This window comes from Thalassophryne amazonica, chromosome 4 (genome assembly GCF_902500255.1).
Source record: "Thalassophryne amazonica chromosome 4, fThaAma1.1, whole genome shotgun sequence".
NCBI classification, from domain to species: Eukaryota; Metazoa; Chordata; class Actinopteri; order Batrachoidiformes; family Batrachoididae; genus Thalassophryne; species Thalassophryne amazonica.
Window position 1 is genome coordinate 32,607,043 of NC_047106.1, and position 20,102 is coordinate 32,627,144.

The window sequence follows — 20,102 nt, forward strand, 5'->3', positions numbered from 1 at the left end:
TCACACACCAATGTTACAATCAGTAAAGAAACTAGTATGGGAAAAAATAATCGCATTTAATAAGAAGTTGGAGAATTTAGATGTTTTTTAAATAACAAAAAACAACTGATAAATTGTGACAATATTTAACTAATTTAACAATTAATCATCACTGCAGCCCCAGTGTATATTTAATTAGCCTTACAAAAAAATTTAAATATAGCTTTAAATGTAAAGTCTGTGTAAATACATGATGAAAAACAAACATTATCACGGAGGGCTTGAAGCTGGCTGAATTTAGAGACTTAAAAAAAAGATTTGTGAATATTGTGATAAAGTTAGAAGCTATATGCTATTGGATTTTGTTTTTATTCTCTGCAGAAAAGTTTTGCTTATTCGTTTTTATTCTCCTGGAGGGATGCGAGCGGAACGCTGTAGTACTTGTGACGCCCACCTGGGGGTGCTGTAACACTGGTTGAAATATTTCGGTCACACGTTAAGCTTCTGCCTGTTTGCGTGTTTTTACTGTCAGTTCACAAATGTTCAAACATGTTCGAGTCGGACACCGCAGCGATCCTTCCTGAAGATCTGCTGAGCGCCACATCTACGGACGAACAAAAAACCACCGACTGTCGTGGCGGCAGAGAGGAGTCCGGCACACCGACTACCTGCCGCCTGCGGCCGCCGTTTGCGTGTCCGTGGAAACCCGTGTTGTTCCTGTCCATGTTTGCGTTAACCCTACAGGACCCTCTGACTACTCAGTATCTGTGTGGCACCGGATCAGTGAAGATCTGGGTTACAACAAGTCCCATAAGAGTGCAGCGTGCAGAAACAGCTCGACCCCTGCAGACCCTCTGCTGAAGGTACAAACAGAGGCGAAGTCAGTCGAGCGACGCTGTCTGTCAATAACAACCACTCAGATAACGCAATACAACGCCTACTTTGGCTGCCAGTTTGTTGACAAGATGGCACAAGACAGGTTTGCGTCTGTTAGCGACACTGACTTGAAACGAATTTTACACGAAAAACATGCGAGGAACACCCGCAGAAATACACAGTCAGCAGCCAACCTGTTTCGCAAGTACGTCACTGAAAAGGGACATATGCGCCTAACTTTGAAACTTATGACAGACGGATGCTTGACAGAGTACTCGGTCGATTTTACATGGAAGCTAGACAGGCAAACTTTATAAGAAAACAAGCCTGATGCCTCTTCGTCACAGACTTAACAGACATCTTCAGTCGATCGATGGGATGTCAGTTGGTGCAGTATGACAGTAATGATAAAGAGTTGAATCTTTGAGATTGATTTTTCAGTTTTAGTATGTTTGAATAACTCCCAATTTTCGGCCAAGGCCTTGGTGAACCCCATCATCACCAGGTCCGCATAATCATGGGTACACCTCATCAAAAGTCTATAATTGTATATTAGAACTTGTAAGTTTTACTGTTACAGTGCTGGCAACATTTAAATATGAGGTCAAGAAAGATGTCCATTGTAATTTGTATAAAACAAGTATTTATGTTCATTGAAGTCAAGAAAGGGTGATTATAAAGTGAGTATTCTCAAAACTTGATTGTCATTTTCGTGTTGAGGTGGCGGGGGGATGTTGTCAGCAGCTGCTGAAAGTAAACAAAGTAACTAGTAATCTAACTTAGTTGTCGTGAAAACACGAGTACTCACGAGTATGTTGTTTTCGGCAGTCTCCGTAGCTGTTTGTTGCAAATGTTTTATACTTTGAAACCGTTTACAGAAGTGCGCAAAGTATTCCCGGTGTAGTGAGAGGTAATGGTCTATTAGATTAAATTAGATTAGATGTACTTTATTGATCTCACAATGGAGAAATTACGTTTACACTCCAGTTACCTCAGACAGCAATTAGTCCACAATTATTACTTGTTTACCGTAATAATGGCACACATCAGAATTAAAGGCAACACATACACATTTGACATTGTTTATGTGCACTAAGTTTGAAGAAGTCCGTTATCCGAATTGAGGCAAGGCGGTGAAGGCCACGTAGCAACCCTGAGTTGCGCCGCCATCATCAGCTTGGGGGGGCTTGCAGCTAAAACTGCACCATCCCCGCCAAAGAGAAAAGGAATGACGTTAGCAGCGCCGGAAAGGGTGGGTGTTGATGGGGGAAGGAGGGGGTGGGGGGGACGGAATGGAGCATGCTTCAGTCCTGTGAAAAGCAGTTTATTGTCTGTGAGATGAGATAAGAAACAGCCAATGTTCCCCAGGCCGAAACAAATCCCTCTGGAGGAGACAGTTGGGCAATTTGACCTTCAGCCTTGATAAGCCTGTAGTGTTATGGTTTGAGCAGTGAAAAACACTTCTTAACAGTTCCACTTGCACAACCAAATCCCAATTATGAATTAAGAATATTCACCGGCCTCTGAAATCTTTAGCTTCAACTGCAAGGCACACATCTGCTCCAAGATGTCATCCAATTTGCGTCTGAGTTCAAGACTCATTGCAGTCTGAGAATGCACTGCCTTGCCAAGCGAGGGGCCGTGGTTCTTGATGCTGCCATTTTGCCAGATTTTCCGGTAGATCAGGGTAGCACATAAACCAAAAAGTACCAGCCCTGCTACCATAAGACCAAAAATGAATAAATCCTCGACGTCCTCAACGGAGAAAGGCGCCAAGCATGCAACATGCCAAGACCCCCAGGAGTTGAGACATAGCCCGCAGGATACGTTCCATCTGTACAGGTATGATCCTCCGGTCCTGACCTTCTTGTAGAAAAAATGGTGCCAATACCGTTCAGAGACCAGCTGATCAATTCCATGGTTAATCCAATAGTAGTCCAATAGATCCAGAATCCAATATAATTTGAGGAATTCACAGTCTGGTGAAGTAGGGACTTGAAGGTTAAAGGCAGAGAACAGAGATAAGGGAGAGTGGAGGAGATGCGACCGCCCTCGTCGGAGTCCCAAGCTGAATATCTAGCGCTTAAGCATTGGGCTTAAGACCAGATGATCCTCGGTTCAAACCCCAGACTGACTGGAAAATCACTAAGGGCCCTTGGGCAAAGTCCTTAATCCCTAAGTTGCTCCCTGTGTGTAGTGAGCACCTTGCATGGCAGCACACTGATATCGATGTGTGTTTGTATGAATGGGTGAATGTGAGGCATAATTGTAAAGCGCTTTGAGCATCTGATGCAGATCAGATGTCACTAACAGCCTAAATCTAAATTGTTATGATTTCAGTACGACATGTTCCTTAAAGTATCCGTTGACAGGCACTGGGCCTTCAGGCATTCCAGAGTAAATAATCAAGAGACAAAACTTGTTGATTTTTGTTGAGTTCAGAAAACTAGATTTTTGTTGTTTTTAATCATGTGATCTGACATTTCTTTGTAAATTTGTGTAGCACACTGGCAGCCATGTTGCTAAAATCGAGGTTCCCTGTAACTGAATGTTTGTTTGTTTTCCCAGGAGGTGGAAACTTTGACAGCACATTGGAGCCTTTACATAAATCTGGCTGGATTTTCAATAGGTTTTCTTGTGGTTCCTCTCCTGAGCTCCTGGAGCGACCTTGCAGGTCGTAGGCCAGTCCTCATCATCCCCAATATAGGCTTGGCTCTCCAGACAGGGGTGAACCTGGTGGTGATGTACCTGAAGCTGCCTGTTGCCTACTTCTTAATTGGCAGGCTGCTCAGTGGGCTTTTAGGTGATTGCGCTGCTGTCTTGGCAGGATGCTTCTCATATGTGGCTGATGTCACTGACCAAAAGTCCCGCATCTTCAGATTGGCAGTGTTGGAGGCCTGTCTGGGCCTGTCAAGGATGCTGGCTGGCATCATTGGAGGGTACTGGCGGCAGGCGCAATGGTAAGACTTGTATTATTGCATGACTATGGTATTTGTAGCAAGTATTGTAGAGATTGCTAAATCAAATCATCACTGCATAAAAAGCAGAAATAGATATACAGGTGGATGTTAAAATATTAGAATATCATGAAAAAGTTCAATAGTTTTTGTCAGAAAAGTGAAAAAATAAAAATTTCTGAATGTCACATTTTTCAGCTCAGTGCATGCCTCAAATAAAGTTTTTGTTTTGTTTTTCCTGTCAGCACCACTGGACCTGAAAAAACAACATTCTGATACTGAACTATATTATAAACCTTTTTATTTAAATTGCTCCCATGAATTATTGTAATATTTTAAGATACTTTTTTCCCCTAATTTTTTTGAGCTGTAAATTATTAACATAAAAAATTGCTTAAAACATTGAGTTAATTGTAGTCTATACTGGGTCATTGTATTTTCGACACACAGGTATAAGACGTTTGGAATGTATACCACTATTCCTGTTCTCATGTTTTCGGTATATAAACACTGGATGTGGTGAGCCCTCATGCATGTCACAAATTGCTGCGTGAAAATTAATGATGACATACACACAATACAATGCAACTTACTACACCTTAACTAAAGTGACATGAAAAGTACAATGATATGGAATAAATTCATCTCTATTATCCGTGCATAGAACGGGTAACTCAGCTAGTAGAACATAAGTATAAAAAGCATGAATATTCTAATAATAGGTAGATACAGTGAAGCAAATAAGTATTTGATCCACTGTCGATTTTGCAGGTTTTCCCACCTACAAAGAATGTAGAGGTCTGTAATTTTTATCGTAGGTACACTTCAACTGTGAGAGATGGAATAAAAAAAACATTCAAAAATCACATTGTATGTTTTTTAAATAATTAATTTACATTTTATTGCATGAAATATGTATTTGATCACATCTGGATGATCCAGAGGAGGCATGGGAGAAGGTCATGTGGTCCAATGAGACCAAAATAGAGCTTTTTCCCAACGTGAAGCATGGGAGTGGAAATATCATACTCTGGGGGTGCTTTTCTGCAAAGGGGACAGGACGACTACAGCGTATTGAAGGGAGGATGGATGGGGTCATGTTTTGTGATATTTTGGTAAACACCCTCCTTCCCTCAGTCAGAGCATTGAAGATGGGTCATGGCTGGGTCTTCCAGCATAACATTGACCCCAAACACACAGTCGGGGCAACTAAGGAGTCGTTCTGTAAGAAGCATTTCAAGGTCCTGGAGTGGCCTGGCCAGTCTCCAGATGTGAACTCAATACAAAGTCTTTGTAGGGAGCTGAAACTCGAAAGCTGAAAGATCTGAAGAACTTTATGGAGGAGTAGAGCAAAATCCCTGCTGCAGTGTGTAAACTTGATCAAGAACTACAGGAAAGATCTTGCTTGCCTCTACTGGTGGTTGGCTCTCACTGCGGTATTGTATCACTTGCTGTTCCGGAGCACAGCGGTGTTTTGCTGTATCTGTTAGCTGTTTAATCTGTGCAGTTAGATTGATCTAGTTATCTAGATAACGATTTGTTTCCCAGTGTAATCTTCACGTGCCTTAACTAAAGCACTCCTTCTGCTGAATCACCTCTAAATTATTTACACATTATTCACTTTGCGTGTTTTTAGGAATCCGCTAGCTTAGCGCGGCTACTAGCTCTTAGCCGATTTAGCATGGCGGCTTCTCCTGTCTCTCCCGCACTTTTCTGCTCTGGGTGTGAAATGTTTAGTTATTCCTCGGCCTCCTTTAGCAGTAACGGTACTTGTAATAAGTGTAGCTTATTCATAGCTTTGGAGGCCAGGCTGGGCGAATTGGAGACTCGGCTCCGCACCGTGGAAAATTCTACAGCTAGCCAGGCCCCTGTAGTCGGTGCGGACCAACGTAGCTTAGCCGCCGTTAGTTGCCCTCTGGCAGATCCCGAGCAGCTGGGAATGTTATGTGTCGGACGCAGCTCGGAGAACCGACCAGCGTTTGAAAGACCCAGTATGAAATAAGCAGAGCACGGTACAAAGGCTAAGCTCATTTCTAGAAATCTGGCCAATTTTCTTGGATCCTCCAAACTGTGACTGTCCAGCGTTGGGACCAGGAGGCAGAGCTGTGGTCTTATACACCTCTCTGCAGCTTCTCTCCCCCTGCCATCCCCTCATTACCCCATCCTCGTAGAGACGGTGCCTGCTCCCAGACCACCAATAACCAGCAAAAATCTATTTAAGCATAAAAATTCAAAAAGAAAAAATAATATAGCACCTTCAATTGCACCACAGACTAAAACAGTTAAATGTGGTCTATTAAACATTAGGTCTCTCTCTTCTAAGTCCCTGTTGGTAAATTATATAATAATTGATCAACGTATTGATTTATTCTGCCTAACAGAAACCTGGTTACAGCAGGATGAATATGTTAGTTTAAATGAGTCAACACCCCCGAGTCACACTAACTGTCAGAATGCTCGTAGCACGGGCCGAGGGGGAGGATTAGCAGCAATCTTCCATTCCAGCTTATTAATTAATCAAAAACCTAGACAGAGCTTTAATTCATTTGAAAGCTTGTCTCTTAGTCTTGTCCATCCAAATTGGAAGTCCCAAAAACCAGTTTTATTTGTTATTATCTATCGTCCACCTGGTCGTTACTGTGAGTTTCTCTGTGGATTTTCAGACCTTTTGTCTGACTTAGTGCTTAGCTCAGATAAGATAATTATAGTGGGCGATTTTAACATCCACACAGATGCTGAGAATGACAGCCTCAACACTGCATTTAATCTATTATTAGACTCTATCGGCTTTGCTCAAAAAGTAAATGAGTCCACCCACCACTTTAATCATATCTTAGATCTTGTTCTGACTTATGGTATGGAAATAGAAGACTTAACAGTATTCCCTGAAAACTCCCTTCTGTCTGATCATTTTTTAATAACATTTACATTTACCCTGATGGACTACCCTGCAGTGGGGAATAAGTTTCATTACACTAGAAGTCTTTCAGAAAGCGCTGTAACTAGGTTTAAGAATATGATTCCTTCTTTATGTTCTCTAATGTCATATACCAACACAGAGCAGAGTAGCTACCTAAACTCTGTAAGGGAGTTAGAGTATCTCGTCAATAGTTTTACATCCTCTTTGAAGACAACTTTGGATGCTGTAGCTCCTCTGGAAAAGAGAGCTTTAAATCAGAAGTGTCTGACTCCGTGGTATAACTCACAAACTCGTAGCTTAAAGCAGATAACCCGTAAGTTGGAGAGGAAATGGCGTCTCACTAATTTAGAAGATCTTCACTTAGCCTGGAAAAAGAGTTTGTTGCTCTATAAAAAAGCCCTCCGTAAAGCTAGGACATCTTTCTACTCATCACTAATTGAAGAAAATAAGAATAACCTCAGGTTTCTTTTCAGCACTGTAGCCAGGCTGACAAAGAGTCAGAGCTCTATTGAGCTGAGTATTCCATTAACTTTAACTAGTAATGACTTCATGACTTTCTTTGCTAACAAAATTTTGACTATTAGAGAAAAAATTACTCATAACCATCCCAAAGATGTATCGTTATCTTTGGCTGCTTTCAGTGATGCCGGTATTTGGTTAGACTCTTTCTCTCCGATTGTTCTGTCTGAGTTATTTTCATTAGTTACTTCATCCAAACCATCAACATGTTTATTAGACCCCATTCCTGCCAGGCTGCTCAAGGAAGTCCTACCATTATTTAATGCTTCAATCTTAAATATGATCAATCTATCTTTGTTAGTTGGTTATGTACCACAGGCCTTTAAGGTGGCAGTAATTAAACCATTACTTAAAAAGCCATCACTTGACCCAGCTATCTTAGCTAATTATAGGCCAATCTCCAACCTTCCTTTTCTCTCAAAGATTCTTGAGAGGGTAGTTGTAAAACAGCTAACTGATCACTTGCAGAGGAATGGTCTATTTGAAGAGTTTCAGTCAGGTTTTAGAATTCATCATAGTACAGAAACAGCATTAGTGAAGGTTACAAATGATCTTCTTATGGCTTCGGACAGTGGACTTATCTCTGTGCTTGTTCTGTTGAACCTCAGTGCTGCTTTTGATACTGTTGACCATAAAATTTTATTACAGAGATTAGAGCATGTCATAGGTATTAAAGGCACTGCGCTGCGGTGGTTTGAATCATATTTGTCTAATAGATTACAGTTTGTTCATGTAAATGGGGAATCTTCTTCACAGACTAAAGTTAATTATGGAGTTCCACAAGGTTCTGTGCTAGGACCAATTTTATTCACTTTATACATGCTTCCCTTAGGCAGTATTATTAGACGGTATTGCTTAAATTTTCATTGTTACGCAGATGATACCCAGCTTTATCTATCCATGAAGCCAGAGGACACACACCAATTAGCTAAACTGCAGGATTGTCTTACAGACATAAAGACATGGATGACCTCTAATTTCCTGCTTTTAAACTCAGATAAAACTGAAGTTATTGTACTTGGCCCCACAAATCTTAGAAGCATGGTGTCTAACCAGATCGTTACTCTGGATGGCATTTCCCTGATCTCTAGTAATACTGTGAGAAATCTTGGAGTCATTTTTGATCAGGATATGTCATTCAAAGCGCATATTAAACAAATATGTAGGACTGCCTTTTTGCATTTACGCAATATCTCTAAAATCAGAAAGGTCTTGTCTCAGAGTGATACTGAAAAACTAATTCATGCATTTATTTCCTCTAGGCTGGACTATTGTAATTCATTATTATCAGGTTGTCCTAAAAGTTCCCTAAAAAGCCTTCAGTTGGTTCAGAATGCTGCAGCTAGAGTACTGACGGGGACTAGCAGGAGAGAGCATATCTCACCCGTGTTGGCCTCTCTTCATTGGCTTCCTGTTAATTCTAGAATAGAATTTAAAATTCTTCTTCTTACTTATAAGGTTTTGAATAATCAGGTCCCATCTTATCTTAGGGACCTCGTAGTACCATATTACCCCATTAGAGCGCTTCGCTCTCAGACTGTGGGCTTACTTGTAGTTCCTAGGGTTTGTAAGAGTAGAATGGGAGGCAGAGCCTTCAGCTTTCAGGCTCCTCTCCTGTGGAACCAGCTCCCAATTCAGATCAAGGAGACAGACACCCTCTCTACTTTTAAGATTAGGCTTAAAACTTTCCTTTTCGCTAAGGCTTATAGTTAGGGCTGGATCGGGTGACCCTGGACCATCCATTGGTTATGCTGCTTTAGACGTAGATTGTGGGGGGGTTCCCATGATGCACTGTTTCTTTCTCTTTTTGCTCCGTATGCATCACTCTGCATTTAATCATTAGTGATCGATCTCTGCCCCCCTTCACGGCATGTCTTTTTCCTGGTTTTTTCCCTCAGCCCCAACCAGTCTCAGCAGAAGACTGCCCCTCCCTGAGCCTGGTTCTGCTGGAGGTTTCTTCCTGTTAAAAGGGAGTTTTTCCTTCCCACTGTGGCCAAGTGCTTGCTCATTGGGGGTCGTTTTGACCGTTGGGGTTTTACATAATTATTGTATGGCCTTGCCTTACAATATGGAGCGCCTTGGGGCAACTGTTTGTTGTGATTTGGCGCTATATAAGAAAAAAGTTGATTGATTGATTGATTACTTGTAGTTCCTAGGGTTTGTAAGAGTAGAATGGGAGGCAGAGCCTTCAGCTTTCAGGCTCCTCTCCTGTGGAACCAGCTCCCAATTCAGATCAGGGAGACAGACACCCTCTCTACTTTTAAGATTAGGCTTAAAACTTTCCTTTTTGCTAAAGCTTATAGTTAGGGCTGGATCAGGTGACCCTGAACCATCCCTTAGTTATGCTGCTATAGACGTAGACTGCTGGGGGGTTCCCATGATGCACTGTTTCTTTCTCTTTTTGCTCTGTATGCACCACTCTGCATTTAATCATTAGTGATCGATCTCTGCTCCCTTCCACAGCATGTCTTTTTCCTGGTTCTCTCCCTCAGCCCCAACCAGTCCCAGCAGAAGACTGCCCCTCCCTGAGCCTGGTTCTGCTGGAGGTTTCTTCCTGTTAAAAGGGAGTTTTTCCTTCCCACTGTAGCCAAGTGCTTGCTCACAGGGGGTCGTTTTGACCGTTGGGGTTTTACATAATTATTGTATGGCCTTGCCTTACAATATAAAGCGCCTTGGGGCAACTGTTTGTTGTGATTTGGCGCTATATAAAAAAATTGATTGATTGATTGATCCTCTAAACATGGTGAGTGACTGGATTCCAAAAAGCTCTATTCTGGTCTCACCTGACCACATGGCCTTCTCCCATGCCTACTCTGGATCATTCAGAACTGGTGAACTTCAAACGGGCCTGGACATGTGCTGGCTTGAGCAGGGGGACCTTGCTGCCCTGCAGGTTTTTAAACCGTGACAGCGTCATGTGTTACTAATATATTCTTTGTGACTGTGGTCCCAGCTCTCTTCATGTCATTGTGTAGTTCTGAGCTTTCTCAGAATCATCCTTACCCCATGAGGTGAGATCTTGCATGGAATCCCAGACCGAGGGAGATTGACAGTCATCTTGTGTTTCTTCCATTTTTCACAGTATTCTAATTTTTTGAGATGCACCTGCATTTAGGTACATCAACCCATTCTGGCTGGTCATGGCCACCCACTCAGCTGCAGCTATGTATGCTTACCTGTTTGTTCCTGAGTCCATCCAAGAAAACCCATCTGCCAAGTTCTTCACTACTCGCCACTACAAAGCTGTCTGGCTCCTCTACACTAAAAGGGGCGGTGCTAGTGAAACCAGTGGAAGATATCATCAGTTCAAATTGTGGCTTTACATGCTTTGCTTCTTTGTGGTGTTGACCGTTCACTTTGACTGTCGGGATCTGTACGTGCTGTACGAGCTGAGCTCACCGCTGTGCTGGGGGCCGGACCTCACTGGCTGTGGCTCAGCAGTTCTGTACATGACCTACCTGAGCAGTCTGCTTGGACTGAAGTTCATGCAGAGCTTCCTGCAGGATGCCTGGTTGGCTCTTGTGGGTCTGGCCTCCAAGATCACCGGACTGATGGTCTCCTTCGCTGACACAACCCAGCTGATGTTCACAGGTGAGTGACTCTGGAGTCAAATTGTCACCTGTGACATTTCAGGTTAGTTTAGCCTGGATGCAACACATATTTGGAAATTTTTCTTTTGTCAGGCACCACCTTTTTCTTCTTCTTTCGGCTGCCCCCATTGGGGGTCACCACAGCAGATCAGTCGTTTCCATCTCACCCTGTCCTCTGTAACTTACTCTGTCATGTCAACCACCTGCATTTCCTCCCTCAGCAGATCCATAAGCCTCCTCTTTGGCCTCCTGCTTCTCCTTCTACTTGGTGACTCCATCCTCAGCATCCTTCTCCCTATATACCCTGGGTCCCTCCTCTGCACATCTCCAAACCATCTCAATCTCACCTCATTGACTTTGTGTCCAGACTGTCCTACCTGAGCTGTCCCTCTGATATGTTCATTCCTAATCCTGTCCATCCTCATCACTCCCAAAGAAAATCACAGCATCTTCAGCTCTGCCACCTCCAGCTCTGCCTCCTGTCTTTTTGTTAGTGCCACTGCCTTTAAGCCATACAACAAAGCTTGTCTCTCTACTGTCTTATAAACTTTCCCCTTCAGTCTTCCAGATATTCTACAGTCTCAAATCACTCCTACCACCTTTCTCCACCTGGGGGAGGTTATGGTCTAGTGGTTAAGCATTTGGCTTGAGACCAGATGATCCTCGGTTCAAACCCAGCCTGACCGGAAAATCACTAAGGGCCCTTGGGCAAGGTCCTTAATCCCCTAGTTGCTCCTGGTGTGTAGTGAGCACCTTGTATGGCAGCACCCTGACATCGGGGTGAATGTGAGGCATTATTGTAAAGCGCTTTGAGCTTTACAATATATGTGTATATATTGTATATAGTGAAAAATGCTTGAATTCTAAGGGGCAGTTGCTTATTTTTCACTTTATACATTTATCGAACAGTCTTCAATGCAATCATATCATGGAGTTTTAATGGTCTCAATAACCTGCATTATGAATTGTTCTTAATCCTCTTTTTTGAAGAATGAATAATGGTTGCAGTGTAGTTTTATAATTGTTGCCCAAATCTTCAGCACAGTAAGTCAAGTAGGATGTAACCAATGAACAATACAGAGTATGCAGTGCTTTGCAATCAAGAACATGCTTTGCTTTATTTAATACTGCAGTACTTGTTGATACTTTCTTTTGAATATGTTGAATATGAGCTTTCCAATTAATTCTTTCATCAATAATAACACCTAAAAACTTATTCTCTTTGACACGTTCTATGTTTACCCCATGTACAACCCCTGGCAAAAATTATGGAATCACCGGCCTCGGAGGATGTTCATTCTGTTGTTTAATTTTGTAGAAAAAAAGCAGATCACAGACATGACACAAAACTAAAGTCATTTCAAATGGCAACTTTCTGGCTTTAAGAAACACTATAAGAAATCAAGAAAAAAAGATTGTGGCAGTCAGTAACGGTTACTTTTTTAGACCAAGCAGAGGAAAAAAATATGGACTCACTCAATTCTGAGGAAAAAATTATGGAATCACCCTGTAAATTTCCATCCCCAAAACTAACACCTGCATCAAATCACATCTGCTCGTTGACATTAACCCTATGTCATGAAATTGACCATATGTGTCTTTTTGCAAGGAATGTTTTCACAGTTTTTGCTCTATGGCAAGATGGATTATCTTCTTGAAAAATGATTTCATCATCCTTAAACATCAGAAAAGTGTCCAAAATATCAACGTAAACTTGTGCATTTATTGATGATGTAATGACAGCCATCTCCCCAGTGCCTTTACATGACATGCAGCCCCATATCATCAATGACTGTGGAAATTTACATGTTGTCTTCAGGCAGTCATCTTTATAAATCTCATTGGAACGGCACCAAACAAAAGTTCCAGCATCATCACCTTGCCCAATGCAGATTCGAGATTCATCACTGAATATGACTTTCATCTAGTCATCCACAGTCCACGATTGCTTTTCTTTAGCCCATTGTAACCTTGTTTTTTTTCTGTTTAGGTGTTAATGATGGCTTTCGTTTAGCTTTTCTGTATGTAAATCCCATTTCCTTTAGGCGGTTTCTTACAGTTCGGTCACAGACGTTGACTCCAGTTTCCTCCCATTGGTTCCTCATTTGTTTTGTTGTGCATTTTCGATTTTTGAGACATATTGCTTTAAGTTTTCTGTCTTGACGCGTTGATGTCTTCCTTGGTCTACCAGTATGTTTGCCTTTAACAACCTTCCCATGTTGTTTGTATTTGGTCCAGAGTTTAGACACAGCTGACTGTGAACAACCAACATCTTTTGCAACATTGCGTGATGATTTACCCTCTTTTAAGAGTTTGATAATCCTCTCCTTTGTTTCAACTGACATCTCTCGTGTTGGAGCCATGATTCATGTCAGTCCACTTGGTGCAACAGCTTTCCAAGGTGTGATCACTCCTTTTTAGATGCAGACTAACAAGCAGATGTGATTTGATGCAGGTGTTAGTTTTGGGGATGAAAATTTACAGGGTGATTCCATAATTTATTCCTCAGAATTGAGTGAGTCCATATTTTTTTCCTCTGCTTGGTCTAAAAAAGTAACCGTTACTGACTGCCACAATCTTTTTTTCTTGATTTGTTATAGTGTTTCTTAAAGCCAGAAAGGTGCCATTTGAAATGACTTTAGTTTTGTGTCATGTCTGTGATCTGCTTTTTTTCTACAAAATTAAACAACTGAATGAACATCCTCCGAGGCCGGTGATTCCATAATTTTTGCCAGGGGTTGTATATTTAACTGAATTTGTATGGCTTTTTTATAATTTCCAAATAACATTATTTTAGCTTTAGGCAAATTTAGTGATAAAAAGATAATAATAAACAAAACTTTTCACTCAGGGTCGCCACAGCAGATCCAAGGTGATTTGGCACATGTTTTACGCTGGATGCCCTTCTTGATGCAACTCCACATTACATGGAGAAATGTGGCATGGGTGGGTTTTGAACCGGGAGCCTTCCACACTGAAACCAAGTGCACTAACCACTTGGCCACCACCCCTGCTATGCAAATTTTGTGATAATTTATTAATATCAAACCATCTCTTTAAATTTATCATTTCAGTTTCTAAATCAGAACCCTCACAGTCTCACAGTCCCTTGCCAGATTGTTGTCTTTGTACACTTTCCAGCCTTTGATCACAGTCCTGAGTTTGCCAAGCCATGTTCCGATTTCTGCTCTGTTCTCCTCAACTATGCCTCTTGCCTCTCCCCGGATGTCTGTGTTTGCTCGTGCCACAGAACCCTGCTTGTCCATGACTGCGTATCTGCCTGACCCTGCTTGTACCTCTGCCTCGCTGACTGATCACATGTGCACCGTACCAGAGCCTGGAATAAAGACCATGATTTCATTCACACCTAAGCCTAGTCTGGGAGTTTGTATTGCGGGTCCCCCTGCTCCTGGTGCCAGGCCGCTGCCCGCCCTGATACATACAGAAAAAAGGTGTGACTTGTACTCCGCTGCGGCTTATGTACAGTTTTTTCCTCTTTACACTACAGTTTTGACAGGTGTCGCCTATACCATGGTGCGACTTCTGCTCTGGAAAATATGGAATTTTCAATTTTCATCTAATTTTCCATGTAGATTAAGCATTTTTAGCTAGAGAAGTACTCATGACAAAGAGTTCACCAAACAGTAAATCTAAACAAAAGTAGACAAGCTGAGTTTGTCATACAACATGATCTGAATGGTAGGAAACAAATAGTCTTGGAGGTAGGTGTGTCCCGTTTTACTTTTAAATACTGGAGCCAACAGGATTGGCCAGTGGCAACAATGATGTCCAACTGGGAATCAGTAAGCATCCTTGACAATCACACCTCTAAAGTCAAATTCTACAACCTGCAGCTCAAATGACACACACTTGCAGCTGATAATAACTTAGGGCTGTTACACAAAATAAAGATGTGGCGACAGGTAAGGTGATTTAGTAAAAGTTTTATGCCAGATGCCCTTCACATGCCATGTCTACATTACATGGAGACATGGCATAGGGGTATCCTTTAACCAGTAACCTTCTGTACTAAAAGCAAGTGCACTTAACTGCTTGGCCATCACCCCCCATGCTGGTAGTGGCACCAACATATTACAGTACCGCTACTTTATGAGACATTTCATAAAAACAAACAGAATCAAGAACAATCTAAGTAATCTTTTTTATAACTTGTGCCATCTTTTTGAATTTTATCAGATGTCATCTAGGGATGGGTATCGAGAACCGGTTCGGGTATCGTTAAGAAATGATTCGATCCACCGGCATCAATAACATTTTTACTTAACGATTCCCTTATTGGTCCTTCAGAGTGGCCGTTGTTTTCGGGGGTGTTTGTCATTTATCAATTATCATTTCTCTACATTGATTACAGACCCTGCAGCGGGTTTGTAATCAACTTTACTGCAGCGCGGCTTTGCTTTGAACCTTGAACCAATCGAAGCAGTGATTCGCAGATCAAAGAAAAGCATTGCTTTGTTGGTTAATTTTTTTCTTTCGCTTTCCCCCACTAAAACCCTAAAGAGCATATGGCTGTGAGTATTATTTACCTTTTTTATTTTAAACCGACCTGTTATGCCCTTCTGAAACAGTTGATAGATGTATTTTATAACTTAAAAACGGGACTGGTGCTAACACGTTAACATGTCTATGGCATTTTCACTGTTAAAATTAGCATTAAGCAGTTGCAGCTGTCAAGCGTTTGTTGTCGTAAAAGAGTCAAATGTATTATAAATTATAATATTTTTTACATTTATTTTTGTTTATATATTAATAATAATAGCAAGCACAACAATAATAGTAATAATAACTAATCTAATGATTATATACAATTTTAGAGAAAGACACAAAAAGAACCTGAATAAAAACACAACAGAAAATATAAACGAAGTGTCTATTCAACGAGCCGGGATCGGCGATCAGCCTGAGCAATGTTAAAGGACGAGCCAAGCTTGCCATATAGCCACCGACTATTCAACGAGCCGGGATTATTCACCGAGCTCCCAGGCTCGGTGAATAGCCTGCGCTAAGCTAATGGACGAGCCCGGCTTGTTGTATAGCAGTCGCCAAATATAAAACCAACTAACAATGAACAGAAATAAATACATACATACATACAGAAATAAATAAGTGTTTCCTGTTAACACCTAGTGACTCTTACACCTCCATTTCATCTCTGTCTTATTTAAGTTTAATGACAGTTTGTTTCGGTCAAACCATATTTTCAGTGTGTTTATTTCTTCAGTGATTTCCTCCAGAACTATTTGCCAAGCTAGAAAACTGCTGCATCCTAGTAAGAGCAGAATACTACTGGAATGAATTTGAATAAGGAAAGTTTTTTTTTTTTTTCTCGCCTAAATGGATGCTGCACTCACTGCAGTTTATTTGTCTGGAATAGTCCCAGATTGCATTTCAGAGCTTCTAGAATTCGAACATTTTCGTACACGTAGTGTTGGGGGGTAGTTTTGGGTTTCAGCTTTTTTTGTTTTTCACCACTTTCATCCCTGAATATGTCAATCGTGAGTCACTTTTGTATTTTGTATGTACTTTTGATTATAGTTACCTACTGGGACTCCTCTTGTTGGGCGAAAGAAACAAGAATCGTCCTCCGTTCTGTTCACACAGCTCCAAACGCTGTGCGGCTCTCTGCAGAGTCAAGTTAAAATGATAGAATCCAGTCAGAATTAATAACTTCAAAGCGAAACACCGTTTTGTTTATTTTTATTTATGTCCAGAGATCAAGGATACAGTGACCAATTTCATATTTATTTACTTTAAGACTCAATGAAATACATAGAAAACCTGTAAAGCCTACTTTTAGTACAAAATTCACAAAAGGTATCGATAAGGGAATCGATAAGGAATTGGATCGATAAGCAGAATCGATAATGGCATTGATATTGATAAAATCTTATCAATACCCATCCCTAGTCATGACATTGTGGAAATTGAAAGCACCCTCTTGTGGTAGCCATCGAAATGAAAAATATACAGTCGGTGCCAAAAAGGGGATAATAAGGAGAAGGATTCTAGGGGTCCATGACTGACAAGGGCCCAGAGAGGCCCCTAATATAATTACAATACTGACAAAAATAATATGGGGGGTGGCCCAGTAAAATTTATTTTCATGGGGACCACAATCCCTGGCGGCGCCCCTCCATACAGTAATTCACCACATTACACTACTGGGTTAGTAGTCGTAGTACTACCATACATTGTTTTTACAACTGTACATTAGTGTTACTAATGGGTTCTGTTGTAGCTGTTGTAGTATTGGGTCACCAATGCGTGGAAATGTCTCATAAGTGTAGCTATGAAAATTCAGTAAGGTATACGAGGTCTGTTAGAAAAGTAACGGCCCTTTTTATTTTTTGCAAAAACTATATGGATTTGAATCATGTGTGATTGCATCAGCCAAGCTTGAACCTTCGTGCGCATGCGTGAGTTTTTTCACGCCTGTCGGTTGCATCATTCGCCTGTGAGCACGCCTTGTGGGAGGAGTGGTCCAGCCCCCTCGTCGGATTTTCATTGTCAGGAAGTTGGCTGATCGACTGACGCTTTGCTTCATCAAAATTTTTCAGAAAGTGTGAGAGACAGCCAAGTGGAAACCATTTGGAAAATTCAGATGGCTTTTGGTGAAGATCTTATGGGGATCACAGAGATTAAGGACAATTACAACTGGATTAAAGACAGCCCACAGCGGCAGATGGCGCGCCGCGCACCGAGCGGCGATCGACAGGCTCAAACGACCAGATCATTTCCAAAGTGAACGCTTTGTTGATCCGGGACGTCGTCTGACTACCAGACAAATGGCAAGACAGCTGGACATAGCACTTTTTCGGCACATTCCACTGTTACAGGAGTTTTTGTAATGGAAAGAGGAGCGGAGAAACTCGCCACGGAGCCGCTCATGGCACGGGACGAAAGCACCTCCGTGTTGGTCTCACAGGACAAGCCCGAACATGCCCAGCTCTTGCACCATTTGGAAGATTCAGATGGCTTTCGGTGGCTTTTCAGTCGTGTGACTATCCGAGAAATTGTGGACGAGCTGGACATGCCACAACATGTCCTGTGAGGCTTCATCATGGTGTTGCTTTTTGTTCTGTGCCCTGCGCCTCCGTCCCGACGCGCAAATTCCTCCGCACGTCTTTTCATACCGAAAAAATGCTGATGTCAAACTCTTCTGCCATTTCTGTGGTAGTCAAACGACGTCCCGGATCAACAAAGCGTTTACTTTGGAAATGAAGGGCACATTCCACTGTTACAGGAGTTTTTTGTCATGAAAAGACGTGCGGAGGAATTTGCGCGTCGGGACGGAGGCGCAGGGCAGAGAACAAAAAGAAACACCATGATGAAGCCTCACAGGACATGTTGTGGCATGTCCAGCCCGTCCGCAATTTCTCGGATAGTCACACGACTAAAAAGCCACCGAAAGCCGTCTGAATCTTCTGAATGGTGCAAGAGCTGGGCATGTTAGGGCTTTTCCTGTGAGACCAACATGGAGGTGCTTTCGTCCCACGCCATGAGTGGCTCCGTGGCGAATTTCTCCGCTCCTCTTTCCATTACAAAAACTCCTGTAAGTGGAATGTGCCAAAAAAGTGCTATGTACAGCTGTCTTGCCATTTCTCTGGTAGTCAGACGATGTCCCGGATCAACAAAGCGTTCACTTTGGAAATGATCTGGTCGTTTGAGCCTGTCGATCACCGCTCGGTGTGCGGCGCACTATCGGCTGCTGTGGGCCGTCTTTAATCCAGTTGTAATTGTCCTTAATCTGTGTGATCCCCATAAGATCTTCACCGAAAGCCATCTGAATTTTCCAAATGGTTTCCACTTGGCTGTCTCTCACACTTCCTGAAAAAATTTTGATGAAGCAAAGCGGCAGTCGATCAGCCAATTTCCTGACAATGAAAATCCAACGAGGGGGCTGGACCACTCCTCCCACAAGGCGTGCTCACAGGCGAATGACGCAACCAACAGGCGTGAAAAAAACTCACGCATGCGCACGAAGGTTCAAGCTTGGCTGATGCAATCACACATGATTCAAATCCATATAGTTTTTGCAAAAAAATATAAAGGTCTGCTACTTTTCTAACAGACCTCGTATCTTCTATTCCACATTCCAAATCTAAGGTGGAACTTTACTAGTGTATACTAAGAAGAAGGTACAGAGCCACTTGGGTGCCTGGACTTGAGAACCAGGGATGGTAGGTTTAAAAGCTTTTTTTATGCTATGGGAACTCTCCCTACTCACCCAGTGGCTCAAGAATATGGACATCATGTATATAAGTGATATTTGCACAAACAGGGCAGTAAACAACATGTAAAATAAATATAATAACTTCATAATATTATAGGAGTTAGGACCTGAAACCTAAATGTTCCTACAGAAAAAGATTCAAATATATATATATCTGCCTAGTCTGTAGACTTGTTGTAAAACAAAGTAGGCTAAATGTGGTTATGTTATTATAGAAACAAAAGCTATGATATAATATTAGGTTCCATGACTACTTGGGATAAAAGTCTCTCGCACATGCAGCCATGACGACAAACATGTTGTGTGGGCCGCCAGAAGAGGAGGTACTGCTGGCCCACCACCAGAGGGCGCCCTGCCTGAAGTGCGGGCTTCAGGCACGAGAGGGCGCTGCCGCCTCCAGGAACAAGCCGTGGTGACAGCTGTCACCCATCAACCATGACAGCTGTCACTGATCATCTACTCCACATCTGGAATAAAAGCAGGAAGACACCTCCACCACATTGCAGAGATATCATCTTCATCAAGAGGTAATATCCTCAGCCTTTGTGGTAATTTTCTAAATCTATCTATTGTGAGTGTTTGCAGGAGTACCGGTCCTTAGTTTGTGGAGGCTGTGCAGGACGGCACTCTTTTCCTCTGAGGGATCGCTGCAACACGTATTGAGTGAGAGGTGGAGGTGGAATTCCCACCATAATTATTACTGGGTGCACACACACCCACACTTGACTGTTTCTGTTTTCTGCCAGCAGTACCAGATCCGACACGCCGAGACGGTGGCCACCTGGGGACTTCGGGACTTGGCGGCTCCAGTATCCCTCGGGTTCGGTAGCGGTGGAAATCGTGTGGTTCCGGTTCGTCTCCAGACGGGCGTCTCCTATTGACGAGCCTGCCCACACGCCACCTTTATTAATTGACTTGTGTACATTCTGTAATCTGCTGTGTTTGGTTGTGACATTCACAACAGTAAAGTGTTCTAATTTAACTCCTTCCATTGTCCGTTCATTTAC

General features: G+C 42.2%; 1 protein-coding gene across 1 annotated transcript in view; it reads left to right on the forward strand.

Moving 5' to 3' along the window:
- The first annotated feature begins 512 nt into the window (after positions 1-512).
- The window catches only part of LOC117509133 (proton-coupled folate transporter-like), a 30,614-nt gene continuing 11,024 nt past the window's right edge, over positions 513-20,102 (forward strand). Inside the window, 4 exon segments of the mRNA XM_034168910.1 lie at positions 513-747; positions 750-842; positions 3,424-3,815; positions 10,367-10,842. Coding sequence (XP_034024801.1) covers positions 529-747; positions 750-842; positions 3,424-3,815; positions 10,367-10,842 — 1,180 coding nt within the window. The 5' untranslated portion in view covers positions 513-528.